Below are 17,998 nucleotides of genomic sequence, written 5' to 3'. Positions count from 1 at the left end.
GAAAATCTGAGACTGTGAGAGTATCAGGATTTCAGCCCCTTTACTGCTCTGGCCCTCTTTCAAGACTGAAGGATGCTCTTTGGGCAGAAAATGCCAATACTGCTCTGCAGCTAATGGATAGCTGGTCATCTTTCCGTGGAGTGCTGAGGATCTCTGTTGCCATATTGACACCTGTACCCAGCACAAAGCCATGTTCTCCTTAATTACTGACAAAAATGTCTCTTCAGAAGCCTCCCAATAATTACTCAAGTACCCACTTAAGTGGCTTTTAATTGACACTCCTCACCCCCACGCTTGTGCATTTTCCAATTGCCAAGCACAGCTAGTCTTATGGATAAGCTTTTGCCAAAAGAAAATGCTAATAACCTGCCCCCTGGTTTATACTACCTTGCATAAGCTTCAGTGAGCCCATAGCATCTCAGGAGATGGTATTTCCAACAGGCTAGAGCAGGAACATTCAATCATAATGAAAGATGAAAGCTCTTATTGTGAGTTTCCCTACATCTGACAACACTTGGCAATGCTACAGCATCTCTTCTTGGACTGCTGCTGGCTGCATTGCCAGCTCCTCTCACTATTGGAGGCTGCCCCTTGCCCCTGTGCTGGGGCAGGAGTGCCCATGGGCTCCTGTAAAAGCTCTGGGGACACGTCACAAGGATAAGCCATGGACTTTATGCTGGGTGCCACAGGAGGAGCAGCTGATGCTGCCCATGGGGTGGTGGGAAGGCAGCATTTCCAACCTTGAAGCCTTCTTTGTGGGAGTAGAAAGGGAAATTCAGGGGATTCTGTCCTCTCATCCTGTAGGACCCAGCTGCATTCAACAGGGAATGCTTTAGATCATGACTCTATGGGTCAGCAGGGTCTGTTGCCTGTTTCTCTATGACTCATAGAAAGCATTGCCCTCTCTGCTTAATTCTACTGTTTTACTGGGGTAATCTCCAGACACCAGATCCAATCAATGACCTGTTTGTAGTAGGCTCCAGCAGCCCAGGATGATCTTTTCTGTTATGTGATGGAATGAGAATAAAGGGACAGTAACTCTGTCCCTGAAGTGAGAAAAGTAATGTGCATATGAAGGGGGAGGGAAGGCAAGCATGGCTAGAGAAGAAAAAAGAAATCACACTGTACAGGAATTCCTTGTCCCAAGACAGAAGCTGTAGAAGGGTCATGAATAAAGGATGCCAGGAAACAGGGTTGCCCATGTCCAAATGCTGCTCTTGCAAAGCCCTAGAAGAGCAATAGAAAGTGGTTAGAACAACTAGTGCATCTTAGGCACTTAGGGAGTTCAGCAGTCTGAGAGCAGAAAAGGCCAGAACTGTAATTCATGTCAGAGAGATACGTGTGAATGGTAGAGGCTGGGAGGCTGTGATGGATGCCTACAGAAGGAGCAGCCAAACAATCAGTAGTGGTGCTTTTTTCTCTTGAAAAATGCCACCTTATCAAAACTGTGCACGGGAGTAAGGAAATAGTCATTTCAGAAGAGAGCACTGCACAGGGATTTCAGTGCAAGTTTAATGCCACTGCTCTGCCTACTGCAAAACCAGAGACTTGGTCTGGAGAGTGATGAGACCACCAGTTCTACCACATCACTGTGCTTTCTTCTCTCCTGGCATTTCATAGTGAGCCCCCAAAGGTCTCATGGGGAAGAAATGTAACTTTGAATGCAAGATTTTATGCAGAGTGGAATTCTTTTCATCTGAGCTCTAATACCTACTGACGCTGCGTGAGTGTCAGAAGCTGGGCAGAAGGGGCCAGTTGTGATTGTGAGTCTAGTCTTGAGCATCACTCGAGTCAGGACTGCACTTGGAAAAGCCCAGTAAGTCCTCTGTGGTAGGCATAATCTAATAGGGCAATAAACTTGTAGCTACGTGGGATTTGGACTAGATGTTAGAATTAGTCTTTCTCAGCTGAGGCCAGTAGAGAGCCGCATTCCTAAGGGAGCTATGGGATTTACAGTGCTGCAGGTTGCTGATCAGAGATCGGACCATCAGATCAGCCTTGTCAGTGATGATAAAGGTACTGCTGTCTCAGTACACGGGTGACTTCTGCAGGGTCCCTTGTACCCTGTGCACTGTGATATCAGCTCATCTATTTTTGAAAGAGGTTGGCTCTTAGGGTGAAATGACAGGAAATCCATCACAACTTTTGCCATGTTGTTCTCTTGATAAATTACCTAAGATATTAACAATAAACATGAGCCCTGCCTTGACTTACAGTCTCCAGGTCTCACTCTGACTTTGCTGGATTGAGACAGTCCTTCCTTTCAAAAATGCTCTTACTGAGAGGTGAGAGATCTATCAGTCAGGGCTAAGTTTTCTCTGTCATTCTCTTGGATACTGAGGATCTCAGCCATTTGTCTTTTGTGGCCAGATTTTCATCAACACCAAACTACCAGTGGCCACAGTATTAACAGGCTAAATACAGTTGAGTACCAAGAGCATTTACAAGAGTGGCCCCATATGAATCCCTGCAGATGTGCTTATTACTTCAACCAAGTGTGCAAACTGCTCTTGTCTTTCACTATATCCAGATTCTTCTTAGTCCTCAGACCCTCTGTGTTCTGCCACTTCTCAAGTGTGGCAACCTGACTTTGTAACTCTTGTGATACTGGTGTTTGGTGCACTGGGTACAAATGTGACAGAGCATTGCTCATTTTTCTCCCTATTGCTCCATCCATGCATTTATGAGCTTGGGCTTGCCTACCTGCAGTTCTGTGCAGAAACCTCCTGTTAGCTGTATCTCTCTCATGGTTCCCAATTCCCAGAATCAATGCTTTCTCAGGAAAAAAAAAAGCCCAGTCTTGAAGTAATACAGACTGCACAATTTATCCCCAGAGATTTGATCTGGCTGTGTTAAAAGGAAACTTGTTTCTGTGAACTCAGTTTCCATGTCAGTTCAGTTTATTCTCTTCACCAGATTTTCTGCGATCATTAATTACTACTGCATTAGTCTTTGTATCCTTGGCAAACTTATATTTCCTTCCACAGCACTGATATCTTTATTGGAGGCTGGATTGCAGCATCGCTGAGAGTCCGGGGAAAAAGGACGTGGGATTTCATTTTGCTGGCGAGATAGAGGAGTTGATTTATTGCTGGGGAGGGAAATAAATTACAATGCAAATAGCAAGAGATGTGCTTGGAAGCCAGGGGTTTGTGGGGGAAGCAATGTATTCACCCAGATCCTTTTTACCCAGCACTTTAGGTCAACAGGGGATGAGGGAGTCTTCAAACCTTGTCCTGGCTGCATGACAGCTGTAATCACACATTTACATTTAGTGTTGAATATGCCCTTGCAGTACGCAGAAGAAATAAGCAGGTTTTGATTGGTAAGATGCAATCTGAATCCATGTAACTTCAGAGGCGTCCTAAGGGCAGGATTAATGTCCCAGCACTCGTGTTCTGCAGAGTTTGATGGCAGTGGGAGTGCCAGGTCTTGGCAGAGTTGTTGCTTTTCTTCCGAGCTCTCCAAACTGGAAGGACCCTTTGCTGAGTGGCAGAGCAACGGGCTGCCCCCTTGAAGCATTGCTCTGCTGATGCAGCAGGATTTGAGATATGACCTAGCTCAGGCTGCAAATCCTGGGCTTGTGAATTTGGAGGCTGGATGAAGGGACAAGCAAAGTTTGGGGTCAGGGAACTTTCTATGGCCTCTTTAGGTCTATCAGAATCCATTATGGTCAGATGGACAGATTTATGGGTCTGGAGGGAGTTTGTTATTTCTCCTTGACAGCTTCTGTCCCATTCCCCTGCCCCTTGACCTATGCTAGTGCCACGAAGGTGCATTAAAGAGAGGCGGATGTCTTCAATCTCCAAGCCTTGACCTGCTGTGAAGCAGATGGTCCCACAGCCCTGCTGGAGAAGCACAATAGGAGTTTCACTCTCCCTTCCTTGTTTTTATCATTCTCAATCATATAATCGGGCTGGTTTGCCTCAGCCAAGATCTAATCAGGAAGGATCTCTTTGACTTTCAGTAAAGTCAGCTTGATGGAAACTTTAAATTGAAAGGCTTTTCCTGACACATTTGAAAATGGTTTTGGTCAAAATTGGTGTCTGGCTGCATGGTTACAGCATCAGGTTTCCTTCTTCCCAGGGAGAGGAAAGAGCATGGGCAGCCTCTCAACCACCTGAGCCCAGGGGCTTGGGGACCCTGGGCCTGAAGCTGCACTGTGGGGTCACACTCCCCTCTCCACCAGACCACAACACCTTCATGCAAGTGACATGTAAATCCAGTCATAACCAGGTTCAGTGTCAGTGGGACGTGGGCATCTTTGGCATTATTGAAACTGTTGGCCAAAATGGGCTAGAGGTTGTCATCAAATAGGATTCAAAGAGAGCAGTGGGGATGGCTGACCTCTCCTAGGGAGGGGCAGGTTGTAGGAGTTGTCTTGTTCCTAAAAGTGCTGCGATCCTGAGGTCTGGGCACTGAGTCTCTGCTTCAGACAGAGAAGGGCATAATGTGTGTGTATTCAACCTCAGGCTCACAGCTGGGGTTGTTCGATGGTGGCTATTCCACCCACTTCACAGCCTCTGCTGTGCATTGAAAGCACAATGGATGTGGTCTTTTTTCTAACACACTGCGAATGCAGATGTAAGACCTAGAGTGAACTCACAAGTCCATACTTTCCTTCCCCTTTCGGGTTCTCGTAGTTCCTGTGGCTTAAGGCTATTTGACGGGTAGTTGTGGCTGAAAAGTTCCCAAGGAGGTGGGTGGAGGGAATTGCTGGGTATGAGGAGAAGCCCACTGAGGAAGAGGAGGTGGAAGGAGGAAGAAAGGAAGAGAGGCAGCTGTCTGTCCTTTCTTTTAAATTCAGCAGCTCTAGTACAGGCAAGAAGATATTTGAGTTTTCTTGCCAGATGTGTAGGTGGGTGTTTCTAAGCCTGGAACAGCTGGTTGTCTGTGTGCCCCTTGCTCAGCAAGGGTGGGCTCTTGGCTCTGCCTTGCACAAAGTGACCTGCAAGCAGAGTGTCCATCCTTTCATTGCTCCTTGATGGGAGATCCTTCAGCAAGGCCTCCTCCCTGCACTGCCCTCATGACTGAAGTGCTGTGTGGGAGCTGTCACCAGGCAGGTGTTTGCAGGCCCTTTCTTTTGGACTCCTGCCACTTATGAAGCCACAACTGAAGTGTATCACTGCAAGTGCAGCAGTTTTTCATGCCCTGCTCCCATTGGGGAAGGCAATCAACCATTACAGAATGGTTGATGAACAGGACCCTTGGGCTGAGGTGATAAAAAGAGATTTGCAATGAGCCCACCTTGAACAAGCCTCAGGTCTGGCTGTGGCATGTGGGACAAGCACTGACCTGTCTGCAGGGAGGTCTCTTTATATGTGGGAACAGTTTGAGATGCTCCCTCCTACTGCCCCTTTTCAGGCTTCATTTCAGGAAATGATCCCAGCATGTGCTTCCAGAACCCTGGAGACAGAAGTCTATTCAGCCATACAGGAGGCTTCTTGAAGAAAAATGCTTCACAACACTTTCATTTCTAGACAGCCACAGTTCCCTTCAGTGAGGCAAAGCTTTCTTGTGTTTCCCTGCCTCCCCCTTGTATAGTCGATAAGTCAACAAGGAGAAGTAAAAGCTCCTGCTAAGTAGAAAATCTTCTCGTAAAAAGGAAAAAAATATATGTGAATGTATAAAATCCTAATAGAATTATTTCTTTTTCTCAGCTGCAGTTGGTTTTGTTGTGTTGGTGCTGCTTGTGACCTGCTTTTTGCAATAGTGGTTTCATTCTGCAATCTGCCAACTGCGTACCTGCCCCTCCCTTTAATACCCAGACAGGCCCAACTTCCCCCCAGGCTAGAGCTGGTTTGAAAGACACCAGCTAAACTAATAAATACTTCTTGTGATGAGTTGCAAATTTTGTTTAATTGAATCTTTGAAGACAAAAAAGGGGGTGCAGGGCCCATTAAATGAATTGTTTCAATATAGCAATCAGGTGATGCAGGCTCTTCTATGTTTATTAAAAGGCCAAGTCAGCTCTAAGCTCAGCTGTGTGAGAACAGCCCAGAAAGCTGGCCAGTTCTTGTACTCTGCTGCTGTTTTAGGGCCAGATCTCTCTCCCTGAATAGCATATTTTTAAGTGGCCATGTGAATTCTTATTAGGCATCCAAACATAGATATAAACTCATGCATTGTAAACAGAATCACCCTGCACAGAAACCGAGCAAAATTCAGTGAGCTCTTTTCTTTATCAGGTTACCCAGGCATGTGTTTTTTCAAAAAGTCCACCCACGCAGAGAGACTGGGGAATGCCAAAGCTGCATGAATATTAATTATGCTAGACATGCAACAAGGGGCTACCTTGTAAAGAATAAAGTTAATAAAACATGGATATGGGCTTAATTCTGCTTAATAAGCAGCCCTGGCAGTGCACATTTTAGATGTGATTTACACAGCGTGGAAATTTGGTACAATTCTTAAGAGATGTCTGCATGCAGACTTTCAAACTCAACAGTGCCTTCCTATTGGAAGAGATTTGTTGCTATGCTGCTGTAAAATGGTGAATTAGGCCATTCATAATTACTGGCCAGGGATGGGTGTCTTTCCCATTCAACTACAGCAACGTGCATACACATTTTAAAGTGGTATTAAATGTAAATCTCTTCCTTAATTTTCATGTATGCATTTTCAGTAGCTCTGCAGATAAAACAGCAAAAAACCTGCATATGTTTGTATCTGTAGTTAGCTCTGTGTGTACAGAATTAGTTAAGCAGAGATATGCCTAATGACTGAATCTACAGAACACAGCCCATGGCTTTTGAAAGCTCTATGAAAAATAAACAGGATATTCTGTTAGCAACCCTGCGGGAATTATTGCACTTCACTGAGGAAAGATGCCAATAACCTCCGTTTTGACCTAGATAGATCATTCTGTTTAGGAAGGTAAGGGAATGCAATTCTAGATCTCTTCTCTGCTCAAGTCACCAAAGCCCTGAAATTCAGCCAGGCCTTCATTTTAAACTTTAGCACTAAGGACAGAAGAGCTTATTTATAAAGAGAATGAAACCTCAGAAATGGCAGTGTCTTGAAATGTTGATATTGGTCACCTTCTATAGTGAGTGCCTAATGCAGAGGCTCCTGTATGTTCGGGGTGGGGTGGGGGTATTTAGTGAGCACAGTGAGTCTGAGCCACCAACAACCACAGGGAGTCTGAACCTCTGCCTGCTCCTCTGTGCTACGTGGGCTCTTTCTCCACAAACTGCAGGAGGTGCACTGGCATATCTCACCAGTGTCACCAAAACAGTCTGTCTTATTCATTTTATGAGTTGGTGCTACTCTTGCATTCCCTTTTCATAGGGTGCACTGTGCAGTTTTGCAGACTGGGACTGAAGTGAGGAGGAAGCCCGGGGAGAAGAGTCATGGGAGAAAAATTGCCATAATAACTATATAATATAGATACAATATTATATAAAAATATGTTTTAAAATTATGTTCCTTAAGAAAAAATGCCATATTGGCCCAGTTTGCTCAAACAATTCAGCTTCCATTGGTAGCAATGAGGAATGCAGCTTGTGAATTCCACAGGGGCTGTTTGGTTTGGAACAGTGTAGGCTGCACAACCCTCAAAAAGGAGTAGCTTATTCAGATTAAAATGGGAGATGCTTTGAGCCCTGTCTACCCAAATGGAAGCTGAAGGAAAGAACTTCCATTGTTAGAGATTAAAGCACATGGACGCTTTTTTGTTTCACTTGGCAGCCCACCAAAGGTATGTTTCACCTGTGAGAATGACAGTGCAGGAGCATGATGAGGTTGGCCTTCCATTCTCCAGCTCAAGACCACGCTGGGCTTCTTTGGTGTTGATAAAGGCTTGGGCTCTTCAGAAAGTTTTGTGGTGTTGGGGCATGATCTGACTCGCGCAAAGCAGATGTGCATGTCAGTAATACCACCAGGAGCTCATGGCACTGTGCCCATGTTCAAAACCAAACACCACGGGCTCCTTGGCCATCTATAGATAATGACAGACCTGCATGTTGGCAAATGCAACACTACATTCAGTTTCACAAGCTTTGGCTTAATTTAATTCAGTCACTGCAGAAGCAGGAAAGACCTAGGAGAAGCCTTTCCTTTTAGAGTTGCAGCAACTCTCTTTTCAGATCCACAAATCATTAGGGGAAAAAAATACTGTGACCGACTTTATCACTGATTAGGATCATTTTTAAGTTCAGAGCTGCAGCTCTGAGTTTATAGCTACACAACAAAACAAATTAGTTGCACATCAAAATAACTGGAACTTATCTAATATGGGGTGGATAAACCAGTGTTTTTTCACCAGAGATTTGAAGACTACAGGCAAAAAAATTATCTTTATATATAGATGGAAAACCTCTTTCTTGAGAAGATAAGAGATATGCTCACATCCTTTGAAGATGAAGCTTTGGATAATTCACTGGCAGTTCAGACAGTGATTCTCTGATTGCAAACAGCTTTCTTTAGGCCATGCCTGTACCTTGTACTGCAATAATTCTTTGATGTCAAGTGAAATAATCCGATAGAGAAAATTAAAATATGAAGCATTTTAGTTACAGGAAAGGGAAGAAAAATCTTTATTGATTGGGATGGTGAAATCTTCTCAAAAGGAGTTGGCTGCAGTTAAAAAGAGATCAACAGCCTAGAGAACCTGATTCCACCTTGTTTTGGTATGCATAGAGACTAAGAGTGAAAATCAGGGAGTAATGCCAGAGTTTAGTTAATATTTATGGACATAATGGATGGTTGTTTCAGTTGTCTTTCTTCCCCAATACATTAAAATAATTTAGAGCTGACGCCTAGAGGTGAAGAATTCAGAAAATTTTTAGAATTTAGAGGTGAAGTAGTTAAAAAGAGTATTTTGCTGCAGTTGGTAATTCTTAGGGGGTTGTCACCAACTGGTTTGAATTCAACTGGGAATATGCATCACCCCTACACCTTCAGGACTGGATTAGCCCCCCCCCCCGCCATTGTTACTCACCAGAGTGTAGCTGGAGCAGGTCCTGTCTTCCCAGCCGAGATCCCCTCTCCCTCCACCCTGACCCCTGTGCGCTCGCCCAAGTACCTTGCTCGTCACTTAACTGTCCTAGCAGCTACCATCGCTACCTGTTACTTGAACCTGAAATCTGGAGAGCATCATCTTTGTGGAAGCAACAGCAGTTACTTCTCCGGATAACCAGAGATGTAGCTGCACCTTCAATTTTGTTCGGTGCAGTTTTGTGGCTAGAGGTAGGCGGGAGCCGGCTCAGCACCTGCTGATGGCGGTGTGTCGTGAGACCGCTGTGGCCGGGGGCAGCCCGGCAGCGCCCACCGCCGCTGTAGACCCCGCACGCTCCCCGGCCGAAGAATCGGCCCCCGGCAGAGCAGCCCGCGGTTCTCCGGGGCTGTCCTTTATCTCTGCTTGCACGGAGAAACAGGGAAAGCCACGGAGACGCTCAGCTACCGAGGCTGGGTGCTCGGGCACCGACAGCAGTGGCCAGGGAAGCGGCCAGGGTGGCTGCACGAGTGGCAGGTGGCTCTGCCGGGGGGGCTGCGGTCTCGGGGAAGCCCGGCTGCCGGCGGGGGCGGCGGGTCTGCCCGGGCGGAGGGGCAGAGCCGCCGCGGAGCTGCAGTTGCCTCGCTTTGCCTGCGCGATGTTTCTCATCCAAACCTCGATCACGTAGGATTGCGTAGAGGAGGGCGAGCGGGAGCAGCTGCAATTCTCCGCGAGCCCGAAACCGGGAGCCCGGCTCCTGCCCGGCCGCCGCGGGGCTGCGGGGCTCCCCGCCGCCTTGGCAGCAGCCCTGCGCAGCGTGGGCGTCCGGGGGGGCTTCCCCGGCCCCTCCCTCCCCTCTCCTCCCCCCACCTCGCTTCGCCTCGCCTCCCCCCTCCCGGGTCGGGCAGGAGGATGCAGGCGGGAAGCGGGCGCGGCTCGGCTCCTCCTCGCCCCGTCGCCGTCGGGCGGCACCGCGGAGCATCCTGAGCCCCGCGCGGAGCAGCAGAGCAGCAGTGGCAGCCGCACCCCCCTTCTCCTCCTCCACCTCCTCCCCGCCTCGCATCGCTCCTCCCGCCGCCGTCCCCGCCGCGGCAGCCGGGCGCGGGGCCGCCCCGGTGCCGAGCGCTCGGCGGCCGCCCGGTCGGCCGGACGATGTGGGTTGCTGCCGTCGGGGAGAGCCGGTGCTGGGGCAGAGGCGGCGAGCAGGGCAGGGGAAGCTGCGCCAGCCATGGCGCTGTGAGCCCGGGGCGCCGAGCTGCGGCGATGTGAGCCCGCACTCGCGGCCGGGCGCTTCTTTTTTTTTTTTTTTTTTTTTTTTAAATTTAATTTTTTGTTTTCCTTCTTTTTAATTTGTTTGCTGGCCTGCTGCTTTTTCCCGTGGCTGTTTTTTCCTTCCCCTCCCGCCCTCTCTGAGAGCAGAGTGGGTAGGGGGGGAGAGGAGAAAGAGGAGGAGTGCGAACAGAAATGCAGCGCGGCTCTCCCTGAGCTCGGCCGCGGAGCCGCGTCCATGTGCGCGCCCTGCCGCGCAGCGCCTCGGAGCCACCGCGCTGGGGCCGGGGCTGCCCGCGGGCCGAGGGGTCTCTGACTCATCCCACAGCCCCTCGCCGGAGGGCGGCCGGAGGGAGGAAGCGCCGCCGCCTGCGCCCGGGCGGAGCGGCACCGCGCCGCAGGGACCCGCGGATCCTCCGCGTCCCCCTATTCTCTGGACACAGCGGACCTTCGCCAGCGGGGCGGCCGCTCCCGGATCTACGCGGCGCTGCCAGCCCGGCCGGGGGTCTCGCCGACGGCCGCCCGCGCCGGGACTTGCGCTCCCGGGGGACAGACCCATGGGCCGCGGGGTCCGGCGTCCAGCCATGGTTGTTAGCCCGGGCGCCCTGCTCCGCCTGGCCGGCTGAGCCCTCCGCGGCGCCGGGACTCGGGGCTGCAGCGCGTTAAGCGGGTCGTCCCCGGTCCCCGCGGGGCGCGGCGGCGGCTCGGCCCCAGCGCGCCCGGGCGGCGCACCCCGGAGCGGAGCGGCGCGGGGGGCCCATGAGCGGCGATGGCAGCGGCTATCGCCAGCTCGCTGATCCGGCAGAAGCGGCAAGCGAGGGAGTCCAACAGCGACCGGGTGTCCGCCTCCAAGCGCCGCTCCAGCCCCAGCAAGGACGGACGCTCCCTATGCGAGAGGCATGTCCTGGGGGTCTTCAGCAAAGTACGCTTCTGCAGCGGCAGGAAAAGGCCGGTGAGGAGGAGACCGGGTGAGTACGGCGGGCCGGGGCCATGAGAACCTGTTCCGCGGAGGTGGTCAGCCCCGGACCCTCCTGGATGGCTGCCCCCGGGCTCTCCCGGCACCGCCGGGTACAGGCTGGGGACGAAGCTTGCTCCATGCTTCACTTTGGCCTGGATCCTGGCAGATCTCCTGCCCCGGTCTGGCGGGATGGGTGGGAAGTGACCTGCTGCCAGCATCCCTCCGCTACTGTCCGAAGCATAAGCACAGCGGGTCTTCCGGCAGGAGTGGCCCAGCGGCTTCATCTGTGCAAGCTTCACTCACAGTTGTATTTTTCCAGTTGTTTGTAGATAAGTTTTTTTAAGTGGTCTCTTATTATCTGCATGGAGACAAGGAAATCGATAAACTGAGGATCAGTTAAAATTGTGGGCATTTGATAACTAAATCCATCAAGTGCTACTTCACGAGCAGAGTTGCACAGGGAATTTCATTAGCTTAGAAAGCTTTCTCGACGGCAGCTGCACGACGCTCACACCTGATATTGAGCTTGCAAGGACCTAGAAATGCTCTTTAGGTTAGTCCTTTTTTGTCTTCTTTCTTTCTTTTATTCTTTTGTGCGTGTGTGTTTTCTGTCTTGGTTCCTTGTGAAGAACTTCGCCCTAGTGTACACGGTGCTCACATTCCCACGATGAAGTCCCACCACCCACAGTTTCAGTTCTGAGCATTGCTTTGTGCTCTCAGCTGTCCTTGGTAGGCGTGAGAACTCAGCACCTGGCAAGAATAGGCCTTCCATGGTTTCTGAGTGGAACTATGATTTATGTCTTGCTTTATTTTTTCACTGCAATAAATCGCCATAAAGGTAAGAAAAGAGATTGGTTTGAGAAGCTGATGTGAAAATACAGTTTTCTTAGGTGTTCTTCAGTACAACGGTTAAAAAAGAGGGATACTCATTCGCTTAGCTATTCAGGGCATACCATCAACCTGTGTAACCCGTATTTTCCATACACATCAGTATTGTGTTTGTTGACCAGTCTCTTAATGAAGTCCCTTCTCCATAGCTGAGGTCTGTTGGTAATGATTCTCCACCAAAGTGTCAGAGTTTGCTAAGGCTGCTCTTCTGGTCTACAGACTAAGGTACATGACCTGTACTCATCTGAGCAAGCCTCTCACCGCAGAAAGCCACTTCTGTCAACACTGTTGTCAACAAAGGGGAAAGAATAATTACTCTTGATTGTTGTCAGCACTCCAGATGCACAGGCTATGGGGCAGGGACCATATTTAGTTACCAGAATGTTTGAAGACTCAGTGCATGGATTAGGCTGTGAAAACCAGTTTCTTTAGTGGTCTGTTTCAAAGCAGTTGTCACAAGCGGCTGTAAAATACTTAAAATATAGCATGACTTGAAATATTCAAAGGGAAAAAGTTGCCCATCTTTTTTTCTTACTCAAGTTATGATGAGTGGTGGCTTGCTGGACTATCCTATATTTTAGTTAATCTGTGAGCCAAGACCAGAACGTGTCTCTTGCCCAAAACATTTTGGCATTTTGTCTTAGAAATCACTCTTTGAAGGATCAAGAATGGGAACTAGGAGTCTCACTGATGTAATCTTTTTCTATTCGTCTTTTCTCTCCATCTTAATCTGCTATTAAATGTGGTCTCCTGAGGACTGAAAGGGCTGGGAAGTCCAGACCTGTTACCTGTTACTGTTATATGTTTAAAAGCATTTTAAAATGCTTTGTCTCATTAAAGTTTGAGTGACTTCCTGCAGGTTGTGGCTGGGATGGCTTTTTGTTGGTCCTACCCCAGTGCTCCCAGCTGCGCAGGTCCAATTCTGCTTCCTTGGACTCAGTAAGCGCCAGCGAAGAATCAATGAATTTTAAGAATTTCCTCAACTTGCATGGACTTCCATGCTGAGGAGCATTTTCGGTAACTTACAGGCCAGAGTGATTTAAGGGAGTCTTTTTATTGACTTAGAAGGAGGATCAGGGCTACTCAGTGTTGTAAAAATAGAGCTGCTCAGTCTTTAGAGTTGTCAGTCAATCCCTTGTAACCAGCACTGCATTCATTTTATAAAATCAAAGAAGTAGGGGAATTAAGTTGCTATGAAAAAAAATCCAAATGTCCTTTCCTAGGCTGTGGATAGTGTCTGCTTTAGTTCCCTACATCCGTCTCTTAAACGGAGATTTATTTCACTGATACATCATAGTCCAGGTCTTGGATGTGCTGCTCAGGAGGCAGCATGCCACCGGGATTCTGCTGCTCAGATTGTTTATTCAAGGGAGTGTATTGTGCCCAGATAACTTGCTCATTTCAGAATCCAGTTTCTGCGCAGAAAATGACATGCAAATGAATTGAAAGTGGTTTAAAGAAATGCGCATACATTGTGCAGTGACCCACAACCCCAGTGATTATGTGTATTTAATGGTATGCTGGTTCAGTAGTTTGCAAGTCTGTGAAAGGAATGAGAGAAATACCCACGTTCAAAAGAGGTACAGTTGTATTTGCAGATGATACAGTGCTAGGGGATCTCTCCTTACCTTTTTAAACATGACCTTGTCTTATGACTATGGGGAGTAACTGTCAAAATACTTCAAATTTATGGAGTGATTTTCATCTGTAGTACTCAACAAGCTCTACCAAATGGAGAGAATTCTTCCCATTGTATAGAAGTCGAGACCAACTCCAGCTATGGAGCAGTTACCTGACGCAGAGACCTAATTCCCAATGCTGGAACCAGCACACCACGCTTTGGGCCCTGCTACCACTGAGCTCAGGATGCAGCAGTGGTGGAGCTGTAGTTTGCATGTTACACAAATACAACTCAGATGGTGGTTCATGTTCCTTTTGCTTCTGTGAAGTAACGGTGTGAGCTTATTAAGTAAGTTGTTTAATATGTGTTTTAATATGTGACTCAGTGCTGTAACTAAAATACTCAGTAAACATGGGCGTGAACAGAGGTAGTGGGCACTGGTTGGCACCTTGTGCTCCACTTTGTAGTCTGTGTGAGGTGAGAGTGACATACTCCTGCTCTCATATGGGAAGGGAGAATTTGCACCCCAGAGCAGCTGAGTCTTGCATACTGGGCATGAGTAGTCACAGATTTTGGCAAGCTATGGGGAACCAGATCCATGCAGGGATGTCTTGTATAATCAAAGCTATCAGCTCCTGGGAAAACAGACTGCAGAAACATTTGTCGGTTGCAATAGGGACTGTTGTAAAATGAGAACTGGTTTTGTCTGTCTTTTCAATGGGCAAAGACAGCTGTCTCACATGCACACTCTTTTATAGCTCTTACATGTGTTTGGTTCTAAGATGACTTACCAGTTTAAGATAGGCCAAATAAGGACATTGAGTGCTGTGGACAAAGCTGAATATTTGGACACATGAGCTTAATCCCATAATTGTGAGTTAATGCAGGTCATTTGCTGTAATTGAACATCTATAAATTATATACTTTTCTCTGAACCATAGTGACTTGATAGATGTTTCAAAAGAAATTACTGTATGGCATGGCTTGTTGGTGAAGGTTCAAGACGCGGATTCTTCCTCAGGGACTGATGGATCCAAGAGTTACATGCAGAAGACTAGACAAACAGCTCTCTCCACATGACTTCCCTGCCAACAAATAGTTGAACCAAGTAGTTCCATCCCATTTGTGTCTGAATCGAATCATCCAAACATGTCCTTTCTTCAGCTGTTTTATAACAATCTGGAAAGCCTGGGCTGGTGGGTCCAGCTTGTTTGTGAAAGCTGTCACTGTTGCTTCACCAACCATCTCAGGCAGAGCGCACCCCAGAGAGCTGGGGTAGAGGTGGCCTTCCATCATGCCATGGCCACTGAACAGCAAAGCTGAGCAGTTTGGCAGCCTTGCACGAAGGGAAACAGTCTGGAGCATCAGGCACAATATCTTTGGGGGTTACTAGAAATTTTATCCAAGTGAAACCTACTGAAAGGGTTTTACTGCTTGGGGAAATTGTGTTTGAATTGAGGCAGCTCTGGGTCAGGCAATGCCAGGCACTGTGTGGCATTGTCTCAGTCCCCTCAGATGTTGCTTCTGTAGATGAGTTTCTAGCTCAGAATTCAGAGCTCATTCTCAAACAGGTTTTTCACCCCAGGAAAAAAAAAATTGCATTTTTTAAATTACTTTTTTTTTCCTCCCTGTCTGATACATATTTTGTGCTCCTTCAGGGAAAGGATGCTTTTCCTTGAGGAGATATAAAGGCTTTTTCCAAAGTGAAGGAAATGGCTTGCACGTAGAAAAAAGGCAATAACTTAAACTGTGTTTTCCCTTTGCAGTATTTTTCATTTGGAATAATAAATAGAAATCTGGAACTTAAAATATACAGATATAGATATTTTTGCAGCAGTATAAGTAAAATATAAGAGCAACTTTAGTTGAAGGACATAGAAGGACTCTGTTCAGTCAGAGGTTCATTTAAAACATTTGAGAAGTCTGTCATCTGGAAGCTGTTAAATTCTCTGACTTAAATTCTGAAGTCCTTTCTGTTTTCATGCAGGATGAAAATGATGATTGAAGCTCAGGGTAAAAATCACATTTTTAGCTCATAGCCCTTGCCTGCTTTTGTGGAGTGGTGCATCTCAGAGCAGCTGTAATATCTGCCCAACCTGTGGAATTTGTTCTCTCTGTTGCTACTGTCCGAATGCCAGCTGCATTACCCAGGGCATAGCTGCTCCCTGCAGGAGGATTCCATCTGGATCCCAGCTCTTCTCTGTGGTGTGTCCGTGCATGGCTGGGTGTGTGCCCAGCCAGGTGGGGGTCCATCACATTCTTCTGTCTGCCTCTGTGCAGAATTGGGTGCTGTGTCCTGTGTCTAAGAAGTGATTGACAGGAATGGAAATGGCTGGAGCTGTGGCATTACCTGGACAGCAGAAGCTCATAGAAGTGCTAGCTGAGATGAGGGCGTGGATGCCAAGTCTTCTGCCAGACATGGGCATGGATAACAGCAAGGGGAAGGGCACAGCCTGAGGGTGTGCATCCTCCTTGGTTGGGACAGTCTGTTGCAGGTCTGCCGGCGGTGCTGTAAGCTCCTTCTGCACCCACCCGTGCTAATGAATGCCAAAATAATCAGGAGAGAGGAAGAGGCTCTCTCCTGCTCATGACAGCTCGGCAGATGGGTTTGATTTTATCCAGTTGATCCCTGGGGGAGGTATCGAACACATTCCTGACTTGCAGATGTGGTGGCTCTTATGGTGCATGGCTGTGCTTGGTTACTGGGGGATCAGATAGCAACCGCGAGTTTGTGGCTAGCACAGTTTTTCCCATGAGAAGTTTTCTTGTGTTTTGTAAATAAAGATAAAGTTTGGATGTTTTTGGAACAGTGTCCCAGAACTTGGGCAGTGCAGGCCTGGCCAATCAGGCCTGGGGGAAGGCTTCTGACTGACCAATCTGGGTGACTTTTGAGAACTCTATAAATGTGATGAAATCAAAACAATAAAAGTCATTCCTTCTTGCCACTGAGAACCGATGCATTCATTACTCTGCTAGCTGCTCAACAGCAACATGAGTTCTCAGCCTCTAAAATCTGGGGAAGAGCTGCAGGTTCCTGGCTTTCTCCAGAGCATAGAAAACTCATCTGCCAGCCTGCTTCACAACACAGCTTATGGGTGAGCATGCCAGTCAGTAAGCCGCTTCGTACTGGTTCTGGACTGAGTATGGTTGATGCCAAGAAAATCCATGGAAGTCATCCAGGCTCTGAGAGGGATGGATATCTTCTGTCCCCATGGCCTCAGGGGTAGCTGTGCTTGTGAGAGCAGTGGAAATCGTTAGCCAGCAGAGGCTCACCATTAGAGCAGTACAAGTGATTGATTCCTCCATCACCAGCCAAATGGGAAAGTCAGGGCAAAAAGTGGTTCGTGAGTGATTATTTTCCCTCCCCATAAAAGATCCATATAAATCAGTTTATCATTTACAGAAACAACTGTTGTTTGGTTTTTTTGGGGGAGGGCGGGGGGAGGGAAGGTGCAATTTCATGTGGAAGATTTTTATAAGTTTATTTTTCTTTAACTTTCAGGTGCTCCTCTAAATGAAATGTTTCTTTGAAATACAAACCCAAAAGTTTGAGTTCCAAAAAAATAACCAAAATGGAAACAAGATTTTCTTCCTTCCTTCCTTGCTTTGCTGAATTCAGCACAAATTTAGAATAATTCCAGTTGATCAGATACTGCATATTTTAACAGATAAGCTATCTATTAAGCAAAACAATCATCATCTTGACTTGGGCAGTGTGGAGAGCAGAGCTGCCATGGAAGCTGACAAGGCTGTTTGAGAGACAAACATAATGTGAATCTCATTGTGGTGAGGAGCAAGTGCAAATGAATTTGGACTTACCTGCTTTCCTTCCTTCCCCTCCCCAAACGGGAATACCAGGAACCACGGTGACCAGATGGGCGTTTGTTTCATCCCTCTGACATTTGTTTAATTTGATCCATTCTTCTGAACAGTCGTGCACGTTATTTCTGAGATTTTTCTGCTCCTTCACAGTTGAAACCAAGCTGTGATTTGTTATTATTAAAAGCAAAGGAAGAATTTTATCAAGTAAAACATGTAAGAGGTGGATATCCCTTTCACATTTACAAGCTCTGTGGCTTGGCAGAAGGTGACCAGGAGCGCAGACAAGAACAGGTCAGAGAAAGCAGCTCCAGAGAACTAGCTTTTAAGTAAAGAACTGACCATTGAATACAGATACCTTTGCATACGTTCTGTGGGCTGACATAGTGTCATTGCTGTGGCTGCATCATTTTTGTGTCTTAATCTTGGAAATGTCTTGAGAAGTGACATGTACTGAAATTATCTACTCTTATGCCTGGGCTGTACATGCTGTAGTCTCTCAGGGAGC

The 17,998-nt window shown here is 47.5% G+C and overlaps 1 protein-coding gene across 3 annotated transcripts in view; it reads left to right on the top strand.

The window, feature by feature from the left end:
* Positions 1 to 17,998, top strand: part of FGF12 (fibroblast growth factor 12) — a 220,248-nt gene that overhangs the window by 110,541 nt on the left and 91,709 nt on the right. Inside the window, exon 1 of one of the 3 annotated variants that reach the window (XM_085069405.1) lies at positions 9,864 to 11,172. The exons of the other annotated variants lie outside the window; for them this stretch is intronic. Within the exon in view, the coding sequence (XP_084925531.1) occupies positions 10,974 to 11,172 (199 nt within the window). The 5' untranslated portion in view covers positions 9,864 to 10,973. Of the gene's footprint in view, positions 1 to 9,863; positions 11,173 to 17,998 lie in introns of those variants that run through there. 3 annotated transcript variants of the gene reach the window in all.

Source organism: Lichenostomus cassidix, chromosome 9 (genome assembly GCF_008360975.1).
Source record: "Lichenostomus cassidix isolate B80296 chromosome 9, HeHo_3.0, whole genome shotgun sequence".
NCBI lineage: Eukaryota > Metazoa > Chordata > Aves > Passeriformes > Meliphagidae > Lichenostomus > Lichenostomus cassidix.
Note: the sequence above shows the minus strand (reverse complement) of the source record. Positions and strands in the feature narration are given on the sequence as shown.